This window comes from Chiloscyllium punctatum, chromosome 10, assembly GCF_047496795.1.
Source record: "Chiloscyllium punctatum isolate Juve2018m chromosome 10, sChiPun1.3, whole genome shotgun sequence".
NCBI lineage: Eukaryota > Metazoa > Chordata > Chondrichthyes > Orectolobiformes > Hemiscylliidae > Chiloscyllium > Chiloscyllium punctatum.
In genome coordinates, this window is record NC_092748.1 from 122856732 (window position 1) to 122881643 (window position 24912).

The window sequence follows — 24912 nt, forward strand, 5'->3', positions numbered from 1 at the left end:
GACAACAGCAACCCAAGGAAACCTAAACACAAATAGAAAGCGGGACAAAATGCCAGCGCTTCACTGGAGGCTCACCGATAATTCCTGAAGAAGGGCTCATGCCCGAAACGTCGATTCTCCTGCTCCTTGGATGCTGCCTGACCTGCTGCGCTTTTCCAGCAACACATTTTTATCACCGTTAATGTTACCCAATATAGTGATGAAACATCTGAAAACGAACCTTCCAGAGCAAACTTACATCCATTGGTTAGAGTTATTTGTTCACCATCAAATAGTAATGGGAGTGTGGACATTGCTCAATCAAATGAAAGAAACATGTAGTCAGGGCAACAAAGTAATCATGGGTGATTGAAACCTGCAGATAAACTGGATAAACCAACTGTGCATTAAATTTAGAAAGGACAATTTCTGGAGTATGAAAGGACTGCCAGACTACTCAGACCCCTTGGCATCATGGGGTAGCCCACAAACCCACTAACACACTAAATCAGCAGCTAATGAACTTGAAAGACCTTATACAGAAAACAAGCAAAACTAATGTCATTTACAAAATACTGTGCAAGGACTGAAACAAACACTACATTGGACAAACGGGCAGAAAACTAACCACCAGGATACATGAACGTCAACTAGCCACAAAAAGACATGACCTGCTATCACCAGTATCCTTACATATAGATGACAACGGACACCACATTGACTGGGACAATACATCTTAGGTCAAGCCAAACAGAGACACGCATGAGAATTCCTAGAAGCATGGCATTCCAGCCAGAACTCTATCAACAAACACATCGACTTGGACCCCATCTAACACCCTCCGACAAAAAGAACAGGAAATGACATCACCAACCCAAGGAAACCTAAACACAAACAGAAAGTGGGACATAACACCAGCACTTCACCGGAGGCTCACTGATGATGTTGGATTAGTGGTGCTAGAAGAGCACAGCAGTTCAGACAGCATCCAACGAGCAGCGAAATCGACGTTTCGGGCAAAAGCCCTTCATCAGGAATAACGTCGATTTTGCTGCTCGTTGGATGCTGCCTGAACTGCTGTGCTCTTCCAGCACCACTAATCCAGTATTTGCTTTCCAGCATCTGCAGTCATTGTTTTTACCTCACTGATGATGTTACCTAGTATGGTGACAAAACGTCTGAGAACGAATCTTCCAGCTCAGCAAGTAAACTTGCATCCACAACCTCAACCTGAGCTACAAATCTTCTCAAAACTCACTAACTCTAACCAAAGTTCTGCTGCCCTTTGCAGTTTCTCAGTTCACTAAAACAGATTCCACACATTAGTAAACGAGGATCTCAGAACAATGTACTGATCCCATCTTATATTACCAGTGCAATTTAACTACCTTTTCCTCCTTGTCCATTCTTCCTAAATATCAAATAACTTTCAAACTTCAGCTTCTAGTCCTAGTAACCATTTATGAGATGGCAAATATATCATAACCATTTACCTGTATTTGGTCTATATGTAATCTGTCTTGTTGCAACTGGTAGAGTGCTTTTAAGTTTTTGACGTCATTCCACTTTGAGACATACTTGGTGCTCAGCTTGGTTTCCCCTGCCTTCTAGTCTCGCTGGCAAATTTTCCATTACAAATTTAAATCCCTTCTGATCTGGGTTACTCCTCAGTCCCCATCTCCTTGACAAGCTAATGTAAACTCACAACAGCAGAAGCAAATCTCCCTGCATGACTATCAGTCTGTTGTCTATATCTATACTGTTCTGCTGATGCAGACCTGATGGGCTAAATGCTGTGATTCATACAGAAAAGGCCCTTTGGCCATTGAGTCGGAATTGGCTCCTGAAACAGCTATATAGCTAGTCCCACTTTTCAGCCCTATCTCTGGAGCTCTCTAACTTCATCACTTAAATTTATATCCAGCTCTTTTCAAAACTTCCTATGGAATCAGCTATCACCACTCTCTCCAAGGTAGCACATTCCAAATCCTAGCAATTCTGAGTAAAGATGTTTCTCTTCATCTCACGCCTAGCTGTCTTGCTGATTACCTTGAAATTGTGACCCCTAGTTACTCACATACGAGCTAGCGGAAACAGATTATCCATATTTACCTTATAAAAATTGTTCATAACTTTGAACACTTCAATAAAGTCATCTCCTAATCTTCTCTGCTCCAAGAAGAATAAGCCCAATCTCTCTAATCTTTCCTTGCATCTAAAATTCCTGGTATTTTTCTAGTAAATCTCCTTTGAACACGCTCCAGGGCTTCAACACCCTTCCTTAAATGAAGTGCCCAGAACTGAACACAATACTCCAAATGCGGTTTGACCAATGATTTGAAGGAGCGTAGCATCACTTCTTTGCTTCTATTCTCTCTGCCTCTATTTATAAACCCAAGGATCCTATAAGCTTTATTGACAACTGTTTCACTGGCCTGGCCACCTTCGGAGAATTATGTACGTGAACCCCAAAGTCCCTCTGCACCTGTATCCATCTCAAAGTTGCACCACATTGCCTCATGTTCCTCTGCATTGAAATTTATCTGCCATTTGGCCAACTTGTCAATGTTTCTCCAAAGTCACTCAGCATCATCCTCGCAATTCACTATTTTCCGTAGCTTAGTATCATCTGCAAATTTCAAGGCTTTGCCTTCAACAGCCAACTCCATTGGATAAATCAGAAAAAAACAAATGCCCCTGTTGTGATTGGAACCAACTGGATCTTGTTGACAATGAGATCCTTGATTAGGATTGTGAACCTGGGACAATCAGAAAAGCCCTGGCTGACCAATATAACCAGGAGATTTAGAATCCTCTCAGACTAAGGGATTTATTTTGTGCTGGCTGGGCACAGTCAGTATGTCACTGCTGCTGTTGGTTTCTGCTATTTTTTGGGAGAACAGATTCCAAAACTGGTTGCTTTACAAAGCCAGTTTTGTTGAAATAAAAATAACCAGGAGATTCAGAACCATCTCCATTCAGAGGACTGAATCTGAGCTGGCTGGCTGGCCACGCAAAACAAGAAAATATATTAGTGAGTTTTGAGAAGATTTGTAGCTCAGGTTCAGGTTTTGGATGTAAGTTTGCTCGCTGAGCTGAAACGTTCATTTCCAGACGTTTCGTTACCTTACTAGGTAACATCTTCAGTGGAAGAATCAGGTTAGACCCCATCTACCACCCACGGAGAAAAAGGAACAGGAAGTGACTTCACCACAGGAAATATCACCACCACAGGAAATGACATCACCAACCCAAAGGAACCCAAACATATAAATAGAAAGCAGGAATTTTCAGCATTGCTTTGCATGAGGTCCACTGAAAATGTTACCTAGTAAAATAACGAAACGTCTGGAAATGAACCTTCCAGCTCAGTGAGCAAACCTACATCCAAAGAAAACATAAATACAGGAGACCGAGAATCACAAAAAAACCCCTAAAAATACCTAGGAAATTAGAATCTCCTCAGTAAAAACAAAACAATATAACTAGGAGATCACTGGCCACTCAGGTATTTCTTTTTCTTCCTGGTGGTGGAATATGAAGAAAGTTTTCTGCACTCGTTTTCTCACTGCATCCTACACATTCACACAAATGACATGGGTGTTGGGAAAAAATATGCACTACCACTGTTTTGCATTAATGTGGGGGTTTATAAAACAAAGTATAACCTGGAGATTAGTCCTCAGTTGAGAATTGACTCGAAGCTGGCTGGTCACAGCAAGTGTACTGTGCACTAGCAAATAAAAAAAACATAACCAGGAGATTCACTGCATCTTGCACCTGCACGACATGGGTGCTACATGGTAGTCCTGTGGAGGAAAAAGGAAAAAAAACCAAAAAAATAAATAAATTAGGGGATGTAGAGTCTCCTCAGTTCAGAGACTGACTCTGAGCTGGCTGGCTGACCGACCACAACCAATGTACTGTGCACAAGTAAATAGAGGGGGACTTGGTGACAAGATACTGGCCTCTGTTCAGTTATTTCACTGGGGATTAGTGGTCCTCTGGGACTGACACTCGTCCTGCATTCTGGCAGGATGAGAGATCACTACTTTCTGATCTGTTCTCAATATGTTTCAATTGCTTTTCTAATTGAATGTACATGTTTGTGGCTGTGATGAAACATGTGGTTTTTCATGTTCATAAAAAAAGAAAAATATACATAGCCGAGGAGATTCTAAATCTCCTGGCTGAGGGTTAAAAATCACAACACCAGGTTATAGTCCAACAGGTTTAATTGGAAGCACTAGCTTTCAAAAACACCTGACGAAGGAGCAGCGCTCTGAAAGCTAATGCTTCCAATTAAACCTGTTGGACTATAACCTGGTGTTGTGAGAGTTTTAACTTTGTACACCCCAGTCCAACACCGGCATCTCCAAATCATGACTACCATCGATACTCTGTTCAGGGGACTGACTCTGAGCTGGCTGGCCACAGCCAGTGTTACTGTGTGGACAGTTCCGAGAGAAGAGAAAGAGAAACAATAACAATATATATATACACATAAAACCAGGAGATTTAGAATCTCCTCAGATCAGGGGACTGACTCAGAGCTGGCTGGCCACAGCCAGTGTACTCTGCAAATGTAAATAAAGGATAACTTTATTTACTGGATAACTTTATAACTGGAAGCAGAGGCTTGCGGGGAAGACAGTAGAGCAAAAATGGCAGGAGTTTGTGGGTATAGTTGAGGACACTGTAGAGAGGTTCATCCCCAAGAAAAGAAAGATTATCCGGGGAGGGATTAGACAGTCATGGCTGACAAAGGAAGTCAGGAAATGTATGAAAGAAAAAGAGAGATCCTATAAAGCGGCCAAGAGCAGTGGGAAATCAGAAGATTGGGAAGGCTACAAAAACAGAGGATAAAAAGAGAGTAATAAGAAAGGAGAGGATCAAATATGAAGGTAGGCTAGCCAATAATATTAGAAATGATAGTAAAAGTTTCTTTCAATACATAAGAAACAAACAACAGGCAAAAGTAGACATTGGGCCACTTCAAACTGATGCTGGAAGCCTAGTGATGGGAGATAAGGAAATAGCAGGAGAACTTAACAAGTACTTTGCGTCAGTTTTCACAGTGGAAGACATGAGTAATATCCCAACAATTAAAGGGAGTCAGGGGGCTGAGTTAAGTATGGTTGCCATTACAAAAGAGATAGCGCTAGAAAAGCTAAAAAGTCTTAAAATTGATAAATCTCCTGGCCCGATAGGATACATTTTAGAGTTCTGAGAGAGGTGGCTGAGGAAATAGCGGAGGCATTGGTTGAGATCTTTCAAGAATCACTGGAGTCAGGGAAAGTCCCTGATGATTGGAAGATCGCTGTTGTAACCCCCTTGTTCAAGAAAGGATCAAGACAAAAGATGGAAAATTATAGGCCAATTAGCCTAACCTTGGTTGTTGGTAAAATTCTAGAATCCATCATTAAGGATGAGGTTTCTAAATTCTTAGAAAAGCAGAGTCTGATTAGAACAAGTCAACATGGATTTAGTGAGGGGAGGTCGTGTCTGACAAACCGGTTGGTATTCTTTGAAGAGGTGACAAGTAGGTTAGATCAGGGAAACCCAGTGGATGTGGTCTATCTAGACTTCCAAAAGGCCTTTGATAAGGTGCCACACAGGAGGCTGCTGAGCAAGGTGAGGCTCCATGGTGTTCGAGGTGAGCTACTGGGATGGATTGAGGATTGGCTGTCTGACAGAAGGCAGAGAGTTGGAATAAAAGGTTCTTTTTCAGAATGGCAGCCGGTGACAAGCGGTGTCCCGCAGGGTTCAGTGTTGGGCCACAGCTGTTTGCATTATATATTAATGATCTGGATGAAGGAACTGGGGGCATTCTAGCGAAGTTTGCAGATGACACGAAGTTAGGTGAACAGGCAGGTAGTACTGAGGAAGTGGGGATGCTACAGAAGGATCTAGACAGTTTGGGAGAGTGGTCCAGGAAATGGCTGATGGAATTCAACGTAAACAAATGCGAGGTCTTGCACTTTGGCAAAAAGAATAAAAGCACAGACTACTTTCTAAACGGTGAGAAAATTCGTAAAGCCAAAGTACAAAGGGATCTGGGAGTGCTAGTCGAGGATTCTCTAAAGGTCAACATGCAGGTTGAGTCCGTGATTAAGAAAGCGAATGCAATGTTGTCACTTATCTCAAGAGAGTTGGAATATAAAAGCACCGTTGTGCTACTGAGACTTTATAAAGCTCTGGTTAGGCCCCATTTGGAGTACTGTGTCCAGTCTTGGTCCCCACACCTCAGGAAGGACATACTGGCACTGGAACGTGTCCAGCGGAGATTCACACGGATGATCCCTGGAATGGTAGGCCTAACATATGAGGAACGGCTGAGGATCCTGGGATTGTATTCATTGGAGTTTAGAAGATGAAGGGGAGACTTAATAGAGATGTACAAGATAATACATGGCTTGGAAAGGGTGGACGCTAGGAAATTGTTTCCATTAGGTGAGGAGACTAGGACCCGTGGACACAGCCTTAGAATTAGAGGGGGTAAATTCAGAACAGAAATGCGGAGACATTTCTTCAGCCAGAGATTGGTGGGCCTGTGGAATTCATTGCCACAGAGTGCAGTGGAGGCTGGGACGCTAAATGTCTTCAAGGCAGAGATTGATAGATTCTTGTTGTCTCGAGGAATTAAGGGCTACGGGGAGAATGCGAGTAAGTGGAGTTGAAATGCCCATCAGCCATGATTGAATGGCGGAATGGACTCGATGGGCCAAATGGCCTTACTTCCACTCCTATGTCTTCTGGTCTAACTTGGTGACAGGATACCAGCCTCAATGCCGTTAGTTCAATTGCAACACTGGAAAACCACTTTCAACTTGTCACCAATTTGAGAAATGCCCATTGATGTCTACCCACTGTTTCCATACTTTTAGCCAATTTCTAATCTGCACTACCAAGGACCCATCAATTTCTAATATGTAACCAACCTGCCATGTGGCACCTTATCAAATGCTTTCCGAAGGTCCAAATATACAACATCCACAGCACTACTCTCATTCACTGTGTGACACTTCAAAAAACTCAATTAAATTTGTCAGACATGACCTGCCCTTGATAAAATCAAGTTGACTGTCTAAATTTAACTTATTTTCTCTAAGTGGACATTATTTTTATTATGGCTTCCATCAGTTTTCCCACAATTCACGTCAAGCTGATGGGTCTGTAGTTTCCTGGGTTATCCTTTGTCCCTTTCTTAAGCAACGGTGTCACATTTGCAATCCTTCAGTCATAGAGTCCTACAACATGGAGACAGGTCCTTCATTCCAATCTGGTTCATGACAACCAAAATATCCATTAACACTAACCCCACTTTCCCTGCACTTAGTCCATATCCTTGTATTCCTTTCGTATCCATGTATTTGTCCAAATGTCTTTTAAATGTTGTTAATGTACCCATCTCAACCACTTCTGCTGGCAGTTCATTCCACATGCGTACCACCCTCTGCAAAAAAAATATTGCCCCTCAAGTTCCCTTTTATTGTTTACCCTCTAACCTTAAGTCCTTGATACTCTAACCCTGGCAAAAAGACGGAGTGCATTCACCCTATCCATGGCTCTCATGGTCTTATACACCTCTTTGCCTGCCTCCCCCACCTCAGTCTCCTTCATTCTAAAGAAAAAAAAAGTCCTAGCTTGTCCAACTTCCCTCTATAACTCAGACTGTTGAGTCCAGGCAAGATCCTTGTCTTACCTTTATATTCTATTCCTTTAATTATAAAATCCAACATTCCTTTGGCTTTCTTTATTATCTGCTGTAACCTGCATGCTAGTTTTCTGTGACTCATGAACGAGTACACCTAGACACCTCTGCACCTGAGCACTCAGAATTCTGTCCACATTACGATAATAGGTTGTCTTCCCATTTTTTTTTTAACCCAAATGCTTATCCATGTTAAACTCCATCTGCCACATTGGGCCCACTCTCCTAACCTAACTATATCCATTTATAAGGTTCTTATTTCCTCTTTGCGATTTACCACTCCACCTATTTTTGTGTCGTCTGCAAATTTGGCCATAGAGCTATCTAGGAGAAAGTGAGGACTGCAGATGCTGGAGATCAGAGCTGAAAATGTGTTGCTGGAAAAGCGCAGCAGGTCAGGCAGCATCCAAGGAACAGGAGAATCGACGTTTCGGGCATAAACCCTGAAGAAGGATTTATGCCCGAAACGTCGATTCTCCTGTTCCGTGGATGCTGCTTGACCTGCTGCGCTTTACCAGCAACACATTTTCAGCATAGAGCTATCCATCCTTGTATCCAAGTCCTTAATGTAGATTGCAAATAGCTGGGGTCCAAGGACCGAACCCTGAGGCACCTCACTAGTCGCTGAAGGTTGGTATGCAGTTGAGCAGGTGATGAAGAAAGCTAATGGCATGCTTTCACAGTGACAGGATCTGAGTATTGGAGTAAGGATGTATTGCTGCAGTTATACAGGGCCTTGGTGAGGCCACACCTTGAGCACTATGTGCACTTTTGGTCTCCCAGTCTGAGGAAGGAAATTCTTGCTATTGAGGGAGTCCAGCGAAAGTTCACCAGACTGACTCCCAGGATGGCAGGACTGACATATGAGGAAAGACTGGATTGACTGGGCTTGTACTCACTTGAATTTAGAATGAGAGGGGATCTCACAGAAACAAATTCCTGATGGGACTGTACAGGCTAGATGTGGAAAGAATGTTCTGAATGTTGTAGAAGCCAGAACTCGGGGTCACAGTCTAAGAATAAGGGGTAAACCATTCAGGACTGCAAAGAGGAAGAATTTCTCCAGTCAGAGATTCGTGAACCTGTGGAAATTTTCTCCCACAGGAAACTACTGGGGCCAGTTAGTTATATATCCAATAGAGAGCAGGACATGGTCTTTGTGGCTAAAGGGATCAAAGGGTACAGAGAAAGCGGGAGTGGGATACGGAGATCGCATGACCAGCCATCATCATATTGAATGGTGGTACAGACATGAAGGGCTGAATGGCCTACTCGTGCACCTATGTTCTATGTTTCTAAAAGGAAGTTATGCTGGAATCATTTTTGTTTACACTGTTTTTCCCACAGGTCAGAAATCTGTAAACTGTTGACAAAACATTTTATAAAATACAAATACAATGAACTCACAAATACAACGTGATAAAAGCAGCAATCAATCCAAATAAAGAATAGTTTCCAAAAAGACAATTATAAATTAATAATGATACTAACAATTAAAGTATCAATCTTCAATACCAGATTAACCACTCCGATCAACTGCAAAGCCGGGTTCAGTAAAACACTGCTTCAGAAGGTATTAGTTCGGTTTCACTCTGTGGTAAAACTCTCCAGAATCTAAGAATACGCATAGGTGACCAACAAAAAATCCTTGTTGTAAATTACGCAGGAGACTTAATTATATTTAGAAATCAATTAACAAAAGCTGTTCAGTGCATCCCTGGCTTTCTTGGGCTCAGGCACCTGAGATCGGAGTTTCCCCAGGTGACTTGGGTTAATCAAACAAACAAAGAACAGCCATTCTTTATATGATCTTGCTTTGCACAAAACAGATATTATATTCACTAACAGAGCAGTCACAATTTTGTTGTGGTTCTGTTCGCCGAGCTGGGAATTTGTGTTGCAGACGTTTCACCCCCTGTTTAGGTGACATCCTCAGTGCTTGGGAACCTCCTGTGAAGCGCTTCTGTGATGTTTCCTCCGGCATTTATAGTGATCACTACAAATGCCGGAGGAAACAGCACAGAAGCGCTTCACAGGAGGCTCCCAAGCACTGAGGATGTCACCTAGACAGGGGACGAAACGTCTGCAACACAAATTCCCAGCTCGGCGAACAGAACCACAACAACGAGCACCCGAGCTACAAATCTTCTCCCAAACTTTGAGTCACAATTTTCCAATGAGTGAAGTTTGTAACAAGATCAGGTATCAATAAGGAATCTCATTTCTTCTCTAAAATGTCTATAATTGTCATATTCATCACCACATACCGTTTTGTGGTCTTTTGTCATCTCTTTTGCAGCTGCCTCCAATGCTGCCCTCGCTTTCGCACTCACACCCTCAGGCTGTACAAGCACCACCTTGCGCCTCTTAGCTGGTAACTGTGACAGGACATCAGATTTTAGCCGCCTGATCATGAGGGACTCCAGAAGCAAGAGCCGCAGTTCCACCAAATTGGATGATCCTGAGTAATCCCATCCCCAGGGCAACTGCCAAATGACAAGAGCAACGACGTAAGCTGGGTGTGGGAGAACAAGGATGGGAAAAGAAAGCAATACAGGGGAAGAGGGGTTAAGTTGTAGGGAGAGAGGGCCTGTGTGGAGGGCCATGGGAGAAAGGAGATGGGGAAGAGTATGAGACAGGGAGATTGCGGTGAAGCAGAGAAAATGGGGAATGGTGGTTGAGCATTTGGAGAGTTAAGGAAGACTGGAGAGAAGGGAGAGAACAATTTGAGCGGAGGACCATAAAACCATAAGATATTAGGAGCAGAATTAGGCCATTTGGCTCATTCAGTCTACTTAGCCATTCAATCATGGTCGTTCTGTTTCTCAAAACCATTCTCCTGCCTTCTCTTTCCCCACTTCAGGCTAGCCAGTGATGTCCACATCCCATGAATGAATTAAAAATAAAACCTTTGATTGCCTTAGTATCAAGAATTTCTCTTGATCTATGTGCCCTTGGGTCCTAGTATCTTCTACTAATGGAGACAACTTCTCCACATCCACTCAATCCAAACCTCTCAATATTCGGATGAAGGGTCACTCAACCCGAAACACTAACTCTGATTTCTCTCCACACATGCTGCCAGATCTGCTCAGTTTTTCCAGCAATTTTATAGTTTTTCTCTCAGTATTCTGTAAGTTTCAATGAGAACCCCCTCATACCTCTAAACTCCTTCAAGTTCAGACCCAGAGCCCTCAACAGCTCTCATGTCAACCACTTCATTCCCAGGATCATTATTCTGAACCTCTTCTGGTTCTTCCTCTAAGACCAGCACGTCAGTCCTTAGAAATGAGGTTCAAATTGCTCACGATAATCCAAATGCAGTCTGACCAGAGCCTGATACAGCCTCAGCAGTACATCCCTGCTCTTAATTCTAGACCTCGAGATGAATCTAACATTGCATTTGCATTCCTAAAAACCAACTGATCCTGCACATTAACCTTAAGAGCATCTTTAACTAGGATTCCAAAGTCCCTTTTGCTTCAGATTTTCAAAGCCTTTCCCTATTTAGAAAATAGAGTATGAACATAGAACATTACAGTGCAGTACAGGCCCTTTGGCCTCAATGTTGTGCCATCCTGTGGAACCAATCTGAAGCTCATCTATCCTACACTATTTCATTTTCATCCATATGTTTATCCAATGACCACTTAAATGCCCTTAAAGTTGGCAAGTCTATTACTGTTGCAATCAATGTGTTCCATGCCCCTACTACTCTGAGTAAAGAAACTACCTCTGACATTTGTCCTATATCTATCACCCCTCATTGTAAAGCTATGTCCCCTCGTGCTATCCATCACATCCGAGAAAAAAGGCACTCACTGTTCACCCTATTTAAACTTCTGATTATTTTGCATGTCTCAATTAAGTCACCTCTCAACCTTCTTCTCTCTAATGAAAACAGCCTCAAGTCCCTCAGCCTTTCCTTATAAGGCATTCCCTCCATACCAGGCAATATCCTCGTGAATCTCCTCTCAACCCTCTCCAAAGATCCCACATCCTTCCTATAATGCAGTGACTAGAACTGTACACAATACTCCAAGTGTGGCTGCATCAGAGTTTTGTACAGCTGCAGCATGACCTCATGGCTCTGAAACTCAATCCCACTAACAATAAAAGCTAACGTGTCATATGCCTTCTTAACAATCCTGTAACCTGGATGGCACACTTCTGGGATCTATGTACATGGACACAGAGATCTCTCTGCTCATCCACACTACCAAGGATCTTACCATTAGCCCAGTACTCTGCATTCCTGTTGCACCTTTGAAAGTGAATCACCTCACACTTTTCTGTGTTATACTCCATTTGCCACCTCTCAGTCCACCTCTGCAGCTTATCTGTCCCCATGTAGCCCGCAACATCTTCATCACTATCCACAACTCTAACAACCTTAGTACCATCTACAAATTTACTAACCCATCCTTCTACACCCTCATCCAGGTCATTTATAAAAATGAAAAACAGCAGTGATCCCAAAACAGATCCTTGAGGTACACCACTAGCAACTGAATTCCATGATGAACATTTCCCATCAACCACCCTGTTTTCTTTCAGCTTGTCAATATCTGATCCAAACTGCTAAATCACCCTCAATCCCATGTCTCCATATTTTCTGCAATAGCCTACCGTGGGGAACCTTATCAAATGTCTTAGTGAAATCCACATACACCACATCAACCACTTTACCCTCATCCACCTGTTTTATCACCAATTCAAAGAACTCAATAAAGTGTGTGAGACACAACCTATCCTTCACAAAACAGTGCTGATTAGCCCTAATCAACGTATTCTTCGCTAAGTGATTATAAATTCTATCTTTTATAACCTTTTCCAACAGGGCATCTCTACTCCCCTTCTTGAATAAGACGTCAATATTTGCTAAACTCCATTACTGGATTAGTGGTGCTGGAAGAGCACAGCAGTTCAGACAGCATCCAACGAGCAGCGAAATCAACGTTTCGGGCAAAAGCCCTTCATCAGGAATAAAGGCAGTGAGCCTGAAGCATGGAGAGATAAGCTAGAGCTCTAGCTTATCTCTCCATGCTTCAGGCTCACTGCCTTTATTCCTGATGAAGGGCTTTTGCCCGAAACGTTGATTTCGCTGCTCGTTGGATGCTGTCTGAACTGCTGTGCTCTTCCAGCACCACTAATCCAGTATTTGACTTTCAGCATCTGCAGTCATTGTTTTTACTTTGCTAAACTCCAGTCTTCTTTCACTATTCCTGTAGACAATGAAAACATAAAGATCAATGCCGAAGGCTCTGCAATCTCCTCCCTGGCTTCCCAGACAATCCTAGGATAAATCCTACCTGGCCCAGGGGATCTAGCTATTTTCACACTTTTAAGAATTGCTAACACCTCCACCTTGTGAACCTCAATCCCATCTAGTCTACTATGCCTCTGTGCTACCTATCAAAGTGCATAACATCACACCTTCCCACATAACTTCATAAGATATAGGAGCAGAAATTAGGCCACTTGGTCCATCAATCTGCTCTGCCATTCAATCATGGCTGATATGCTCCTCACCCCCATTTCCTGCCTTCTCCCCATAATTCTTCAATCCATTATCAATTGAAAATCTGTCTAACTCCTCCCTAAATTTACTCACTGTCCCAGTAGCCACTGTACCTTGGGGGAGCAAATTCCACAGATTCACAACCCTTTGGGAGAAACAGTTTCTCATTAACTCAGTTTTAAAATTTGCTACCCCTTATCCTAAGACTAAGATCTCTCGTATTAGATGCCCCACAAGATGAAGCATTCACTCCACATTTACTTTATTCATATATCTTTCATTATCTCATATACCTCAATTTGATCTCCCCTCATTCTTCTGAATTCCAGAGAGTATAGGCTTAAACTGTTCACTCTCTCTTCATATCAAAAAATCCTCATCTCTGGCTTCATTCTAGTGAACCTCCTGTGAATTGGCTCCAATGCCACTACACCCTTCCTCCCTAAATTGTGCACAATACTTCAGGTGCGGTCTCACCAATGTTTTGTATCGTTGCAACAATACTTCCTTACCTTTATATTCTATGTATTTAGCTATAAAAGCCAACATTCCATTTACTTTCTTTATTATCTGCTGTACCGGCATGCTAGCTTTGTGTGACTCATGAATGGGGGACACCCTGAAATCTCTCCCCATTTAGATAATAGGTTGCCTTCCCATTTTTCCAACCAAAATGCATGACTTCACACTTATCCACGTTAAACTCCATCTGCCACATTTTAGCCCACCCTCCTAACCCATCTATATCCATTTATTTCCTCATTGCAATTTACCATCTCGCCTATATTAGTGTCACCCACAAATGTGGCTTTAGAGTCTTCTATCCCTGTATCTAAATTGTTAATGTAAATAGTAAATAGCTGTGGTCAAAGGACTGAACCCCGTGGCACCATACTGGTTACATTTTTCCATCCAGAGAAGAAAAAACATTTATTCTGACTCTCTTTCTTCTGTCCATCAATTAGTCACCTATCCTAACCAATAAAATTACCCCATATCCTATATATGATCAAACCTTGTGAATTAACCTTTCTGCAGCACCTTATCAAACGCCTTCTGGAATTCAGATATATTACATCTACAGGATCCCTATTATCCACTTTGCTTGTTACATCTTTGAAGAACTCTAGCAAATTAGTCAAACGATAAAACCATGCTGACTTTGATGCCGACTCACATTGTATTCCATCTGCCCCTTCTCTGCCCAATCCGCTAGCCTGTCCAAATCCTGCAGCCTCCTTGCCTCCTCAACACTACCTGTCCTTCCACTTATCTTTGTACTATCTGCAAACTGAGCAACAGTGCCTTCAGATCCATCGTCCAGATTGTTAATGTGTAACATGAACAGCTGCAATCTCAAAACATACACATGTGGGCGGCACGGTGGCACAGTGGTTAGCACTGCTGCCTCACAGCGCCAGAGATCCGGGTTCAATTCCCGCCTCAGGCGACTGACTGTGTGGAGTTTGCATGTTCTCCCCGTGTCTGCGTGGGTTTCCTCCGGGTGCTCCGGTTTCCTCCCACAGTCCAGAGATGTGCAGGTCAGGTGAATTGGCCATGCTAAATTGCCCATAGTGTTAGGTAAGGGGTAGATGTAGATGTAGGGGTATGGGTGGGTTACGCTTCGGCGGGGCGGTGTGGACTTGTTGGGCCGAAGGGCCTGTTTCCACACTGTAACTAATCTAATCTAATCTAAAAACATGCTGAACTTCACCAGTCAATGGCTTCCATCCTTCTGCCAGTCAGCCAATCCTCTATCCTTGCCCCTATCACCATGGGCTTTTGTCTTATTTTACAGCTTCCTATGCAGCACCTTATTAAAGGTGTTCTGAAAGTATAAATAGATCACTGGCTCTCCTTTGTCCAACTTCCTCATTAGCTCCTCAAAAGAATTCTAACAGATTTGTCAAGCACAATTTCCCATTGCTGAAGCCATGCTGACATGGCCCTACTTTCCCATACACTTCCAACTACTTGCAATCTCATCGATAATAACTGACTACATTTTACCAACAACTGAGGTCAGGTTAACTGGCTTTAATTTCCCATCTCCTGCCTTCATCCCTTCTGAAACAGGGACATTACATTAGCCATTTTCCAGTCCTGTGGGTCTCTCCCTAACTCCATTGATTCTTAAAGATCCCCACCACTGCCTCTACATCACCTCAGTTTATCTCCCTCAGAACTCTAAGGTAGCCCATCTAAATCTAAATCATCTAAATCTAGGTGATTTATCCACCTTCAAACCTTTCAGCTTTCCTAGCATTTCCTTCTTAGTGATGGCTGTTAAACTCACCTCCACCTCTGACTGATTCTGGGCTGGGAATATGAATACATGAATGAATAAATGTTCAAGAATACTCACCCGTTTGGCAGCACAGTAACGGACTCCAAAATCATGGAAGTTTGGAAACAGTTTGGGTTGGAGCACAGCTATCTGACTGTACAGCTCAGCTGGTCTGGACATGGCTGGTGTCCCAGAGAGGAGGAGGAGTCTCTTTGCTGCCTGAAAAAAAGATCAGCAATAGGAGTTAAGCTCCATACACTGGTCACAGCACAGCCTCTATCTGGTCCGCTCTCCCATAACGCAGTAATGACAAGAATCAAACACATTCTGTTCCAGTGTTGAGAGAGAAAATGTGATCTGGTTGGTATTTCATTCAGATACAGAGAGAAAGGCTGAGGTTCAGAAATCAGGCACCTCCCAACACAGGACACACCTGGAGGAGGGGGTGAGCAGCTTTACATCGGGCTGTCTTCATATTCTTCAGGAAATGAGATTCATCCTAAAATGTGAGAGAGATACAGATTTAGAAATCCAAGTAGTGAACTGCTGTGCAAGGCACAGTGAAAGACAGTTACAACAGTCAGATAATCTTAGGCAATGGAATCCTGTTCAAAACTCTCAGCTGGCATCATCTAAACTTCAATTTAAAAAAAAATCATTTTCTATGAAGTTTAGGCTTTACCAATAGACTAGCTCACTAAACCTTGCAAAATCTTCCTAACAGGCTGTCCAGTCATGATCCAAACTTTGCCAGAGCTTACCCAGAGAAAGCTTCTCCAGCTTTCTCATTTCCCCTCCCCCCACCTTATCTCACTGCCAACCCTCGGACTCAGCACCGCCTTCTTGACCTGCAATCTTCTTCCCGACCTCTCCGCCCCCACCCCCTCTCCGGCCTATCACCCTCACCTTAACCTCCTTCCACCTATTGCATTCCCAACGCCCCTCCCCCATGTCCCTCCTCCCTATCTTTTATCTTAGCTGCTTGGCACACTCTCCTCATTCCTGAAGAAGGGCTTATGCCCGAAACGTCGATTCTCCTGCTCCTTTTATGCTGCCTGACCTGCTGCGCTTTTCCAGCAACACATTTTCAGCTCTGATCTGCAGCATCTGCAGTCCTCACTTTCTCCTGCATTATATCAGTCTCTGATTTAATGATATACATCACCAGGAATAAATGAACTGGTTATTCATTTTACATGCAGAGAGTGGGAGTTGTGTGTGCATATTAGTTGCTGTGATTTGCTTAACCTCTAACTAGTGCAGTAACAAAGAGGTTAGTAGTGGGACCACAATTATTTACCAGAGATATTAATGACTTGGATGAGGAAAATGAATGTAGCCAAGCCTGGTACAAAAATAAATGAAAAAGCAAGTGCTGAGGATAACGCAGAGCTGCAGGAGGATACAGACACTTTAATGGAGAGGGTAAAAACTTGGCAGATGGAAAATCATGTGGGAAATGTGAGGTCATGCACTTTGGCAGATGTCAGAGGACTGGAGCTAACATGGATACACTATTCAAGAAGGGTAATAAAATTAAACCAGGGAATTACAGACCAGCAAGTTATCAGTGTTTGGGAAAGACCATAAGTAGTAGGAACAGAAAGAGGCTGTTCAGCCCCTCAAATCTCCCTGCCATTCAGCAGGTTCCTAGCTGATCTGACATTCCTCACGTCCACTTATTTGCCCTTTCCTGGTAACCCTCGACTTCCCAACTGATCAAGAATCAATCTATCTTAAATACAGACAAGAGCTCTGCTTGCACAGCTTTCTGTGGCAATGAAGTCCAAGGACTCTCAACCCAGAGCAGAAATTTCTCATCTTAGTCTCAAATTGATACCCATGAAACCATTAGAGAAAGGAGCAGAATTAGGCTATACGGCTATTGAATCTGCTCCTCCATTCGATCTTAGCTGATATATGTTTCTCAACCTCATTCTCTTGCCTTCTCCTTGTAGCCCTTGATCCCTTTACCAATCAAGAACTTATCTATCTCTGTCTTAAATACATTCAATGACTTGGTCTCCACAACCCTCTACAGCAATTCTTTCCATAGATCAACCACACTGCAGTTGAAGAAATTCCTTTTCTCTTCTGGGACTATACCCTCAGGTCCCACAATCTCCCATGAGCGAACACAACCTCTCAGCATTAAGCCCCTGAATAAACCTATATATTTCAACGAGATCACCTTTCATTCTTCTAAACGTCAGAGAGTAGAGTCCCAACCTGCTCATAGAACAATCCATTTATGATGGACTAATGGACTCTCTCAGTTAGATCTAACTTTTTTTTATTTGTAAACTTTTCAAAATGATGTTGGAACATGACGATAGTGGAAAAGCTTTTCACAGTATTTCCCGGTTTTCCTCAGTAAAATACACGTGACAATAAAATCATTCATTCAATATTGGGGACCATCCTAGTGAACCCTCTCTGAACTGCCTCCAATAAAATGATATATTTCCTTAAATAAGGATCACAGTACTCCATTTTGAGTTGATGTGGTAAAGTGGTTAATGCGGTGTATATGGATTTCAGTAAGGCATTTGGTAAGGTTCCACACGGTAGTCTGTTGCACAAAGATTTGGGATTGAAGGTAATTCAGTGGTCTGGATCAGAAATTGGCTAGCTGAAAGACAGAGCGGTGGTGGTTAATGGGAAATGTTCATCCTGGAGCTCAGTTACCAGTGGTGTGCCACAAGGATCTGTTTTGGGGCCACTGCTGTTTGTCATTTTTATAAATGATCTGAATGTGAGTGTAGAAGGATGGGTTAGTAAATTTGCAGATGACATGAAGGTAGGCAGAGTTGTGGATAGTGCCAAAGGATGTTGTGGGTTACTAAGGGACATAGAGAAGATGCAGAGAAGTGGCAAATGGAGTTTAATGGGGAAAAGTGTGAGGCAGTTCACTTTGGAAGTAGTTACAGGAATGCCGCGTACTGGGCTAATAGTAAGATTCTTGGCAGTGTAGATGAACAGAGACCTCTGTATCCAGGTGCATAAATCCCTGAAAGTTGCCACCCAGGTTGATTGGATTGTTAAAAACGGATAGGGGGTGTTGCTGTTTATTGGTATGGGGGTTGGGTTTCGGAGCCAAGAGGTCATGCTTCAGCTGTACAAGACACTGGTAAGACTGCACCTGAAATATTGCGTACAGTTCTGGTCACCACATTATAGGAAGGATGTGGAAGCTTTGGAAAGGATTCAGAGGAGATTTACTAGGATGTTGCCTGGTATGGAGGGAAGGTCTTATGAGGAAAGACTGAGGGAACTGAGGCTGTTTTCGTTGGAGAGAAGAAGTTTGAGGGGTGACTTAATCAAGACGCAAAGCTAGAGGGTTAGGTAGCATGGACAGTGAGAGCCTTTTTCCTCAGATGATGAAGTCTAAGACGAAGGGACATAGCTTTAAATTGAGGGGTGATAGATTTAGGACAGACATCAGGGTTAGGTTCTTTACTCAGTAGTAGGGGCGTGTAACGGCCTGCCTGCAAAAGTAATAGACTTGCCAATGTTACGGGTATTTAGATGGGCATTGGATATACATATAGATAATAATTGAACAGTATAGGTCAGATGGGCATCAGACTAATTTCACAGGTCAGTACAACATGGAGGACCCAAGGCTTGTATTGCACTGTAACATTCTATAAAAAGTCTCACCAGCACCTTGGACAGTCACAGTAAGACTTCCCTACTCTTATACGCCAGTCTTCTCAAAACTCGCTAACTCCAACCCCTTGAACTAAGGGCCACCATTACATCGGCCTTCCTGATTACTTGCTGCACCTACGTGCTAGTTTTCTGTGTTTCATGTACAAGCACCCTCCAGCTTTCTGCAGTTTTTTTGCATTTAAAGTCTGTTGTTTTCCTAAACTTCCTCTCTGTACTAAAGGTATTTTAGTATCTGCAATCATTCTACTTGAGGTGAACTATTGTACACTGATTATATACGGAGGATGAACTAGTATCTCCTTCATTCTGGCTCGGAATAAAGAATGACGTATCTACTTTTCTTTACACAGAGAGTGGTAAGGGCGTGGAATGCCCTACCTGCTAAGATAGTCAACTCAGCCACATTAGGGAGATTTAAACAATCCTTAGATAAGCACATGGATGATTTTGGGATAGAGTAGGGGGACGAGCTGAGAATAGTTCACAGGTCGGTGCAACATTGAGGGCCGAAGGCCCTGTTCTGAGCTGTATTGCTCTATGTTATAGATTCCACTTACTACAATGATGACCTGGAAGTGTTTCTCCATCAACTGATTCCTGAGTTTAGCAAGCAGGTCATAGCTGATTATGCTGACACGAGAGGATGATAGTCGATCTTTTCCTGTCAGTATAACGTCAATAGCCTTAGTATCCAACGATGGCAACCATTGGCTAAAAGCCTGAAAAAGAAAAATGTTCATTTGAATTACCCAATTCAAAGACTGCATCTCTGAAACAGCACTCATGATTGCCCAGTCTTCACACACATACTCCCAAGGGAGGACCCTTGTATATACTGACAAACTGCTCAAGATCTCTTGTACACAATATCACAATCCCCAGGTAAACCCTAGTACATACTGATACACTCCCTGGGTAACCCCCAATTCACACTGACTGAATCCTGAGGTACAGCCTATGTATACACTGCCTGTATATGTTGACAAACTCCCTGGGTAATCATCTGCACATACACAGATTCTCTGGGTAACCCTCTGTACATACTGAAACACTCCCTAGGTAACCCCTGTGCATACAGACACATGACAGGGACTATTAATTAAACAATTCACTGAAAGAGGAGGCTCCATAATTAGATTAGATTAGATTAGATTAGATTAGATTAGATTAGTTACAGTGTGGAAACAGGCCCTTCGGCCCAACAAGTCCACACCGCCCCGCCGAAGCGTAACCCACCCATACCCCTACATCTACATCTACCCCTTACCTAACAGTACGGACAATTTAGCATGGCCAATTCACCTGACCTGCACATCTCTGGACTGTGGGAGGAAACCGGAGCACCCGGAGGAAACCCACGCAGACACGGGGAGAACGTGCAAACTCCACACAGTCAGTCGCCTGAGGCGGGAATTGAACCCGGGTCTCCGGCGCTGTGAGGCAGCAGTGCTAACCACTGTGCCACCGTGCCGCCCACGATAGTCACAGGTGAAGTGCCGGAAGACTGGAGGTTGGCTAATGTGGTGCCACTGTTTAAGAAGTGTGGTAAGGACAAGCCAGGGAACTATAGACCAGTGAGCCTGACGTCGGTGGTGGGCAACTTGTTGGAGGGAATCCTGAGGGACAGGATGTACACGTATTTGGAAAAGCAAGAACTGATTAGGGATAATCAACATGGCTTTGTACGTTGGAAATCATGTCTCACAAACTTAAGTTTTTTGAAGAAGTAACAAATATGATTGATGAGGGCATAGTGGTAGATGAGATCTATATGGACTTCAGTAAGGCGTTCGACAAGGTTCCCCACGGGAGACTGATTAGCAAGGTTAGATCTCATGGAATACAGGGAGAACTGGCCATTTGGATACATAACTGGGTCAAAGATAGAAGACAGAGGGTGGTGGTGGAGGGTAGTTTTTCAGACTGGAGGCGTGTCACCAGTGGAGTGCCACAAGGATTGGTGCTGGGCCCTCTACTTTTTGTAATTGATACAAATGATTTGGATGCGAGCATAAGAGATACAGTTGGTAATCAAAGTTTGGAGAAGATTTGTAGCTCGGGTGCTCATTGTTGTGGTTCTGTTCGCCGAGCTGGGAATTTGTCTTGCAAACGTTTCGTCCCCTGTCTAGGTGACATCCTCAGTGCTTGGGAGCCTCCTGTGAAGGGCTTCTGTGCTATTTCCTCCGGCATTTATAGTGGCCTGTCTCTGCCGCTTCCGGTTGTCAGTTCGAGCTGTCCGCTGTAGTGGCCGTTATATTGGGTCCAGGTCGATGTGTTTGTTGATAGAGTCTGTGGATGAGTGCCATGCCTCTAGGAATTCCCTGGCTGTTCTCTGTTTGGCTTGCCCTATAATGGTAGTGTTGTCCCAGTCGAATTCATGTTGCTTGTCATAGCGACCTGGACCCAATATACCGGCCACTACAGCGGACAGCTGGAACTGACAACCGGAAGCGGCAGAGACAGGCCACTATAAATGCCGGAGGAAACATCACAGAAGCGCTTCACAGGAGGTTCCCAAGCACTGAGAATGTCACCTAGACAGGGGACAAAACGTTTGCAAGACAAATTACCAGCTCAGCAAACAGAACCACAACATACAGTTGGTAAGTTTGCAGATGACACCAAAATTGGAAGTGTAGTGGACAGTGAAGAGGGTTATCTCAGGATCTGGACCAGATGGGCCAATGGGCTGAGAAGTGGCAGATAGAGTTTAATTCAGATAAATGAGAGGTGCTGCATTTTGGGAAAGCAAATCTTAGCAGGACTTATACACTTAATAGTAAGGTCCTAGGGAGTGTTGCTGAACAAAGAGACCTTGGAGTGCAGGTTCATAGCTCCTTGAAAGTGGAGTTGCAAGTAGATAGGATAGTGAAGGCGGCGTTTGGCATGCTTTCCTTTATTGGTCAGAGTATTGAGTACAGAAGTTAGGAGGTCATGTTGTGGCTGTACAGGACATTGATTAGGCCACTGTTGGAATATTGCATGTAATTCTGGTCTCCTTCCTATCGGAAAGATGTGAAACTTAAAAGGGTCAGAAAAGATTGACAAGGATGTTGCCAGGGTTGGAGGATTTGAGCTATAAGGAGAGGCTGAACAGGCTGGGGCTGATTTCCCTGGAGCGTCAGAGGCTGAGGGGTGACCTGATAGAGGTTTACAAAATTATGAGGGCCATGGATAGGGTAAATAGGCAAAGTCTTTTCCCTGGGGTCAGAGAATCCAGAACTAGAGGGCATAGGTTTAGGGCAAGAGGGGAAAGATATAAAAAAGACCTACGGGGCAACCTTTTCACACAGAGTGGCATGTGAATGGAATGAGCTGCCAGAGTAAGTGGTGGAGGCTGGTACAATTGCAACATTTAAGAGGCATTTGGATGGGTATGTGAATAGGAAGAGTTTGGAGGGATATGGTCGGATGCTAGCAGGTGGGACTAGATTGGGTTGGGATATCTGGTCGGCATGGACGGGTTGGACCGAACGGTCTGTTTCCATGCTGTACATCTCTATGACTCTGTGTCCTCCAGTACTTACTAGGTAGTGGCATTTACCTGACAATGTGGAAAACTGACCAGGTGTATACAAATAGCAAGACAAATTCAACCTGGGCAATTAGTGCCCCAGTCTGTTCTTAAACATCAGTAAAGTGATGGAAAGTGTCATCAACAGTGCCACCAGGCATTGGCTGCTCAACAATAATCTGCTCACTTGCCTGGATGAGTCCACTCCAACAACACACACTCTTAAAGTCCACTTGTAAACTACAATTGTTATATCTCTTTCTGTTTCTTATATCTTACAAGGTGAATGTGCTGAAGCGGAGAGGCTGCCTCTCTCGTTGTGCAACAGTACAGCATATACCTGTGCCCAGGTAAATCGGACAGACGATGGCGTAATGACGAGCACCGGCCATTCATTACGATAAACTGTGGCAATGCAAATGGCTTGAAGAGTCTTCCCAAGTCCCATGTCATCAGCCAACAGCAAACGGCCTCCCCGAGATACGGCAAAACTGTCAAGACACAAACCTTCAATATACCATCACCAGGAAACAAAATAGGGTTTATCTCAAAGCACAGATGTGAAAGGAGATAGCAAGGAGTGCAGATGCTGGAAAGTCAGAGCTGGTAAAGTGTGCCGAAGGAGAAAGCACTGCAGGTCAGGCAGCATCTGAGGAGAGTCAACGTTTCGGGCAGGAACCTTCATCAGGCAGCTCGGGTTCTGCCTGACCTGCTGTGCTTTCTCCAGCACCACACTTTATTGACCCAGGTGAGAGAGGCCATTCACACCATGCATCTAGGAAAAACCCATTGTTTTCTCCAAGATAGTTTTAACTTTGTCAATGATGGGACTGAAGCATTCCACATAAGGGATAAAGATAGTGTACTGCTAGGGCTGGGATGAACTAGCAGAATCAGTGCAAAAAGATTCAAGAACAACTGTTAAAAATAGAAACACAAATATTTGAAAAGGAGTGGTTGGATAAAAATGATATGGGAATGGAGGGAGGACAATCAAATGAAGGAAACAGTGGCTCAGAGATCCTGCTTAAGCCTGATGGACTAATTGGTCTCATTTTATAGTTGATTGCAACAAGTTTTGATCATTTATGTGGAAGCTTGATTTAAATAACACAAATATAACACTGAATAACGAAAACTTAAGAATTGCCGAAATCTGGGGACCACAATTTCAAGATTGTCAGTAAGAGTTTGGAGTGGGGTGAGGAGGAGAAACTTCTTCACTCAGAGAATTTGGAATGCACTGCCTGGGAGAGTGGTAGAGGCAAACTCCACAGGAAGCTTCAAAAGAGAACTGAATATATATTTGACCATGATGAATTTAGAAGGCTAGGGAAATAGGGCTGGAGAATGGGATGAACTGGGTAGATCTTTCAGGAGCCAGTTCAAGAACGATGGATTGAATGGTCTCCTCCTGTCCTGTTAAATTCTATGATCTTTCACTGATCAAGACAAAATTGCAAGGATATCAAATTTCTAATGGAACAATAACTTATATTTCATGAGAAAAGTGCATTAATTGGTTAGAAAGTGAACTCCAATCCATATAGACATTTCTGTGGAGAACGCTACAGGGAATGGTCCACAAAACATTTGTTTAGTTGAAAAAGGCACAAAGCCTGGCCTGGTGCTGGCAGGTGGGATTAGATTGGGTTGGGATATCTGGTCGGCATGGATGGGTTGGACCGAAGGGTCTGTTTCCATGCTGTACATCTCTATGACTATGTTCATTCTATCTGCAAAGAACAAGAGTGGAATTAAAAAAATGGGTTTCACTTGGGTAAGAATTCAGCAAGCTGCCCGTAGTCCAGAACATGCACTGGTCGCAGTTAATCAGCAACCTTTTCATTGAGACTTTCCTCCAAAACTTCAAACACAGACACCAACAGACTGAAACTTACTTCACTCCATCCCTTTGGAATGGCATTAGGCTGTGGACCAGTTTGGGATCGACAGCTGACAAATCAGCTTCTGGAACTTCCACAGGCTCCAGAGAGGTCTTTTCGAACTGGGGCAGGAAGATCTCCAGCACCCCTCGTGGGAATGGCTCTATTTGCACATCAGAGATCTTTGATAGTGCATCAACTGAAATACACAACAAACAGCCAAGAATAAGGATAACTGTTACCTGAAAAGAAGCAATCTTAGGGTTACATAGAGAAGGTGGGGGAGGGGAGGGGGTGTGCGGCACAAAATTAAGCACTCGTTTGGAGAGTTGGTAG

The 24912-nt window shown here is 43.4% G+C and overlaps 1 protein-coding gene across 3 annotated transcripts in view; it reads right to left on the minus strand.

Annotated features, from left to right (window-relative positions):
* Positions 1–24912, minus strand: part of smarcal1 (SWI/SNF related, matrix associated, actin dependent regulator of chromatin, subfamily a-like 1) — a 164880-nt gene that overhangs the window by 83456 nt on the left and 56512 nt on the right. For all 3 annotated transcript variants that reach the window (XM_072580072.1, XM_072580073.1, XM_072580071.1), the window contains 6 exons: positions 24592–24775; positions 23031–23181; positions 19734–19895; positions 15935–16000; positions 15580–15720; positions 9961–10179 (listed from right to left, as the gene is read on the minus strand). In XM_072580072.1, the coding sequence (XP_072436173.1) occupies positions 9961–10179; positions 15580–15720; positions 15935–16000; positions 19734–19895; positions 23031–23181; positions 24592–24775 (923 nt within the window). The remainder of the gene's footprint in view (positions 1–9960; positions 10180–15579; positions 15721–15934; positions 16001–19733; positions 19896–23030; positions 23182–24591; positions 24776–24912) is intronic.